Below are 6,605 nucleotides of genomic sequence, written 5' to 3'. Positions count from 1 at the left end.
AGGGTGAGCCAAAAGTAGGTGGACAGTATTTGGAATAGGAATTTTCATTAATATAATTGTCTTATTACATATAGTTGTACGTATACTTGATCTCTAAATAAATGTTTTTTTACTGTCCACCTACTTTTGGCTCACCCTGTATATGCATACTTATATATATATAATATATATATATATTCACATACACATATATACATGTATACACACACACGTGTGTGTGTGTATGAGGAGATAAAAGCAAGATATAGCTTAAATGTAATGTTTATACACTAAAAGAGAAATAATTAATTGATACAATGTTGAAGAAATCTTAGGTAAATGCAACGACTGTGTTGGGTTAATATTTCTCTTGAGGTCTGCTCATTTTTTTTTTTTTTTGCATTATTGTGTTGTTATTTAATCATTATTCTTGGTGAATATTGGATTTAGGTTGTTTCTATTTTCTTTAAAAAGAAATGATTGGTTTGTTTTTTTTTTGCATTTATTTTAGATATTCAAGAATGTATTTATATTCTTCATATTAAACTAATAACAAGCTTGTATATTGTTTGTTATTAATTTTTTTTAACAATGATGTATTTTAGTATCATTTTTTTTTTTGCTCCATATTTTCTCAAGAGATATATTTTTTTCAAAAATAATATATCAGTGGTTTAATTTCTGAAAAAAAAATTATAAAAAAACATTTTGAATTATTTTGGAATTTTTTTTTATTGTAATAAAAATATCTAAAGGAGGAGATGTACAGAAAATGTGTATCAGTTATATAATTGTTTTTTTAAATATATATATATATATTATCACATTATCAAATGCTTGCAAACATAGAAGCATATATAATTACACACTTACATCCAAACACACACATATCTGCATAATCACCCACACACATATATATCCAAAAATATATGCGCATGTTTGCATAAATACATGTGTGTATGGCTGCATATTTGTGTGTGCATAAACACCAACACAGACATATGCATGCATTTATATATGCAAATAAAGACAAATAATTTAGAATTGCATTTAATTCATTGGAAAATTGTTATTATAAGGTGGCATATTCATAAATGCACCTGTGAACTATTTAGACAGACTGCCATTGATGGCGGGGGTGATGACGGTGGTGGTGGTGGTGGTGGTGGTGTAGTGATAATCGATTGATAGATTGATTGATTCAGAAATCGAATGATTTTGTTCTTCTGTATTCATGCATAAAATAATGATCGTCGTTATTTCCAATTTGCATTGCAAATGTTGCAACATCTAAACAAAAATTCCTTGTCAACAAATGGTTTATAGAAATACACATAAATCTATACATATGACTATATCTATATATGGGCTGGCGGAAGAAAGAAAGAAAGAAAGAAGAGAACAATGAAAATATAAGCTCATTATCATAAAATTTTCGGTTAAAATATTCTTTCTTCATTGATTGCTACAGAATCTGAGGAAGTCAGTATGACTTGTTGACCAGGTATTTATTTGTATCATCTTATCTAGGTAACCTTTTTGTTTTTGGAGGGGTTCTTTTTCTTTTCATCTTTTTTTTTTCTTTGCTTTTTTGGCCTTCTCAATATTTCTATATTTTCTTCAACATCTCCAAATGTTCAAACACAAAATGAATTAAGATTTTATCCTTATTCTCTTCCTCAGATACAATTTTTTTCCTCTTCATTTGTTAAAAGAAAATATTAATGAACTAATGTATTTTATTTCATTTTATTGCTCTTTCTTTTAATTTTATTATCACATCGAAGGTTTTTTTTTTTTTCCATATATTTTTATTTTACATTATTTCCTCCAATTCTATCTAGGTGATGCTCACTGACGGTCGTCTTTTACTATTAAACCAAAAGGTGCGATGGCGCTGATACAGCTCCAAGCGATTCCTGCACTGCTATGTCACAAAAACCAATTTCTTATCATAAATCTCATAATACTGTTGATGTTTTCATCAGGTAAGTGCACCTGCTTGCTTCTCTCAATGATATGTTTATGAACATCTATTTAAGAAGTGTAGGGAGTGGGGGAGTGGTTGTTGCAGCAATGAAGGGAGAGAGTGCACTGATGGCCCACTATGACTACCGTGCTATATTTCAAGCATCGTTAATTTTATATTAAGCCTTTCCTTTCTTTTTTTTTTTTTCTTTTTTTCTTTTTGTCATCATATTGTCCATACTGCACAACTTAATATAGCAACAGTATTATATCATATTAGGCATCAATGCACTTTGAAACTGGATCGAAATCCTACCTTGTATGATAATTTTAAAATTTTCTTGACTGCATTAATATGCTCTCTCTCTCTCTCTCATTCTTATTCCCTTAATCCTTTCTCTTCTTCCCTCTAACTTTTTCTCTCTTCTCCTCTTTCCTCTCTCTGTCTCTATTCACTCTTTTTCTCATTCTCTCTCTCTCTCTGTTTCTAACCTTTTTTTTTTTTTTACAAGCGTCTGCAAAACCAATGATGGATCTTCATAGTGCATGTAAATCGATCATTTTCTTAACCCCTTCAGTTGTATGCAACCCTCCATAGTTCTTGTTTGGGTTACCCAGATTTAAAAAAAAAAAAGATTGAAAACAGCTATCATCATTCCATTGTTCCCTTGTCCAGTATGCATTCTTCTCCTCCCTCCTGTATGCGCATACATGCACATGCATGCACATACATATACATACACATGCATGCAAGTACACACTCACACAGACATTGTTATCAAGTATTCTGACATTGGTTAGCTATTTTAACAAGCTTCAAATTTTAGAAGAACCATTGTTATATGTAGAAGTGAAATATTCATACAATACTAGACCAATAATCCAGCTAGTTTGGAACCAGATGTGTCCCAGATTTCTGGATTTTCCAGTTTTCTGAAGACAGTCTAAATACATACTGAAAATATAAAATAAACTAAGATAAATAAAGAATTAAATTGCACGTGATGGTTCACTTCTAAAGAAGGGTCTGTCTGATATTTATTAATCCACTTAAAATTCTTAAAATATATCATATTGTACCATGTATACAGTATAATGTTTATGAGAGGAAAATTAAATGAAAAAAATATGAAGAACATGATTCTGTTTAACAGAGGCAGACACATATTAATACACTTCTAAAACTGAATATGTTTGATTTTTATCAATCCATTTTTAAAAAAAGCATAAAAAACAAAACTATTTTTAACATACCATATGCAAATTAACCAACTTCAAAACAGGGTTTGTTTACTCAGTACAGGTTGGTACTCCGCCGCTTACGACGTCGAGGGTTCCAGTTGATCCGATCAACGGAACAGCCTGCTCATGAAATTAACGTGCAAGTGGCTGAGCATTCCACAGACACGTGTACCCTTAACGTAATTCTCGGGGATATTCAGCGTGACACTGTGTGACAAGGCTGGCCCTTTGAAATACAGGCACAACAGAAACAGGAAGTAAGAGTAAGAGAAAGTTGTGGTGAAAGAGTACAGCAGGGTTCGCCACCATCCCCTGCCGGAGCCTCGTGGAGCTTTAGGTGTTTTTCGCTCAATAAACACTCACAACGCCCGGTCTGGGAATCGAAACCGCGATCCTATGACCGAGAGTCCGCTGCCCTAACCACTGGGCCATTGCGCCCCCACACTCAGTACAGGATACAGTATATAACATGATATTGAATAGGGCTTCCAGATTTTGGGAAATTCTGGGTTTCTGGAAACTGGACAAGAGGTCCTAAATTGTCTTAATTTATTAGTGCTCACTTCTAATGACGTTGCTTTTAGCTTCCATGTCAGCCTTGGTCAAGTATATCTGCGACCAAAGATTTCCTGTACTAACTATTATCATTGTCATCATTTAAAACTCTACTCTTCCATGCTTGCATGAGTCTGGCAGAGTTTGTCGAGACAGATTTTTTCTTCAGCTGATTGTCTTTCCTGTCATCAATCCTCGTTTGTTTCCAGACAAGGTAATATTTGCCCATGGTTGGACATGTTTTTCACAGAATATTGGAAATGAACGACACTGCTTGTCTTACAGTGACACTCGGTCACAACTATCATGTGATGTCAAGACAAGGAGACACAAATGTACACACGCATGCACACACACACACACACACACACAAACATACACAATACACACAAATGTACACAACACACACAAACATACACAAGCATACACACAAACATACACAACACACAACACACAAGCACACACACATCCACACAAACATGCACAACACACACAAGCACGCACACACACACACATACACACACACAAATATATGATGGGTCTCTTAGAGTTACTGTTTAAAATCCTCTTACAAGGCTTTGGTGAGCCCAGGGCTATAGTAAAAATCACATGTCAAAGGTGCCACACAATGGTACTGTGTACCATTGTGTGGTACCTTTACACAGTACAGCAGTGGTTTCCAGCCATTTTTTTCACCTATGGACCCTTCTGGTTCCTACTTTACTCAGGTAGAGTCTCATAGCCATTTGATGTTTTAAAAAAAATCTTTATTATAATTTTATGATTAAATATTATTAGGATTTGTATTAAAAAATTGTTAAAATATTTTGTGTATTGTAGAAGTATGCTCAATTTATTGCACATAAATTTTAACAGCAAAATCTTATATGGAACCCTAAGGGTCATATGGCCCCTGGTTGGGAACCTCTTCTGTAGAGGCTTCTTCGTTGACTTACTTCAAATGATGTTTTGTTTTTTTGTTTTTTATTAACCCTTTAGCATTCAGATTTCTCTGTCGAATGTAATACTTGTTTATTCACCTTGTTTTGAATTAATTTTGCATTATCTTGTAGCTTCAAGATTTGTTTGATCTGAATATTATTTTTAGAATGTCATTGTAGGCTGGTATGAGAGGCCTGATGTGGCCTGTTTGAACTTAAAATAGGTAGAAAATTTTGGCCAGATATGGTCAGTTTAAATGCTAAAGGGTTAAATTATTTGTAAGTATTTGGTGGAGAGTGGCACATTATAGGGGCATTTTGGAAGGTTTGGTTAGAAGATGATGGATTGGATAAATTGAAGACAGTGCTGATGCAAAAATGCATTGACCAGATTCTAGTTTGATGGGAAAAGAATAAATAATAAGAGTCAAAGATCCATAGCTTGATGCTTAAACTGTGGTTTTGGTTTTGTTTGGAATTAAGTGAATGATAGTTAAATTTTTGAATGGACAAGATGCAAGTAAGTTTTTACACAAGGACAAATGAACTCAGGAAAGCAAAAATAATTCTGATTTTGGCACAGAGCCAGCAATTTTGAAAGGAAAGGGTAAATCAATGATATTGATCTCAGTTTACATTATTTGTATTATGTTGTGTTAACAACAAACAAGATGAGGACAAATATCCGTCAAATGTAAATAATGTACATAATTCCTCATCTCTTAAATATACAACTGTATTGATCTCAGTATTCAGCTGGTATTTATTTTATCAACCCTGCTTGGAAATGGGTAAGGGTTGGCAACAGGAAAGGCATTTGGCTGTAAAAAATCCACTTTAGTAAACTCCATCAGACCCATGCAAGCATAGAAAAGTAGAAATTAAAACAATAGTGATGATGATGACGATGAATAGCTCTCTGCCTATTCACCAAACAATTGTTTAGTTTTCTGCCAGTGTTTGAAATCAATGTTTAATTTCACTAAGCCTCTATCTTTGCATTTTTAAATCAAAATTAAACCAAACAAAGATTTTATTTAAAAAAGAAAATGCTTTAGAATTCAGTGTGAAAAATTTTCTTTTGCATTCAAATCAGACATATCAATTGATATTAACGATTGATTTTGTGCTTCGTGGCTCCTGTATATGGTGTGTGTTGTGTGTATTGTTGTGTATGTTCATGTATCTGTCAGTGTGTGTGTGTGTGCATGCGCATGCATGTGTATGTGCATTCAAGGAATGACTAATTTTAATCTTTTTAAAAGAATTTCATATGCTAAAGCAGATTAAGCAGTTCTGTGTATTTGCATGGACTGGAAATGATTTGGGTGCATGTGTATGTATGTGTATTGTATGCATGTATGTGTGTATGTATGTATGTTTGTACATGCATACATACGTATGGCTGTGTAGTTAAGCAGTTTGCTTCCCAACCTTGTGGTTTCAGGTTCAGTCCCACTGCACAGCACTTTGGTCAAATGTCTTATATATATGTGCATGCATGCATGTGTGTGTGTGTGCCTGTGTTTGTTGCCCACTGCTTAAGAACTGGTGTTTGTTTGTTTATGTCCCCATAGCTTAGCAGTTCAACACAAGAGAAAGTTAAGATGAGTACTAGGCTTAAAAAATATAAAAAATAAATACTGGGGTCAGTTTGAGTAAAAACTCTGGAAGATAATGCCTCAGCATAGCTGCGTTCTAATTGGTGAAATAAATAAAGGATGAAAAATATTTGAAAATGACCATAGTATAAGCACAAGCGTGGCTGTGTGGTAAGAAGTTTGCTTCCCAACCACATAGTTCTAGGTTCAGTCCCACTGTGTGGCACCTTGGGTAAGTGTCTTCTGTTATAGCCTTGGACCAACCAAAAGCTTTGTGAATGGATTTCCTTGGTAGAAACTGAAGGAAGCCTACCATATA

The 6,605-nt window shown here is 33.8% G+C and overlaps 1 protein-coding gene across 2 annotated transcripts in view; it reads left to right on the top strand.

The window, feature by feature from the left end:
• The window catches only part of LOC106882014 (uncharacterized), a 59,604-nt gene that overhangs the window by 3,667 nt on the left and 49,332 nt on the right, over positions 1-6,605 (top strand). Inside the window, exons 1-2 of one of the 2 annotated variants that reach the window (XM_014932564.2) lie at positions 1,341-1,483; positions 1,824-1,967. In XM_014932564.2, the coding sequence (XP_014788050.1) occupies positions 1,871-1,967 (97 nt within the window). In that variant the 5' untranslated portion in view covers positions 1,341-1,483; positions 1,824-1,870. Of the gene's footprint in view, positions 1-1,340; positions 1,484-1,823; positions 1,968-6,605 lie in introns of those variants that run through there. The other variant, XM_014932563.2, reaches the window with a different exon arrangement.

Source organism: Octopus bimaculoides, chromosome 21 (assembly GCF_001194135.2).
Source record: "Octopus bimaculoides isolate UCB-OBI-ISO-001 chromosome 21, ASM119413v2, whole genome shotgun sequence".
Taxonomy (NCBI): domain Eukaryota; kingdom Metazoa; phylum Mollusca; class Cephalopoda; order Octopoda; family Octopodidae; genus Octopus; species Octopus bimaculoides.
This window is presented reverse-complemented; position numbering and strand designations above follow the sequence as displayed.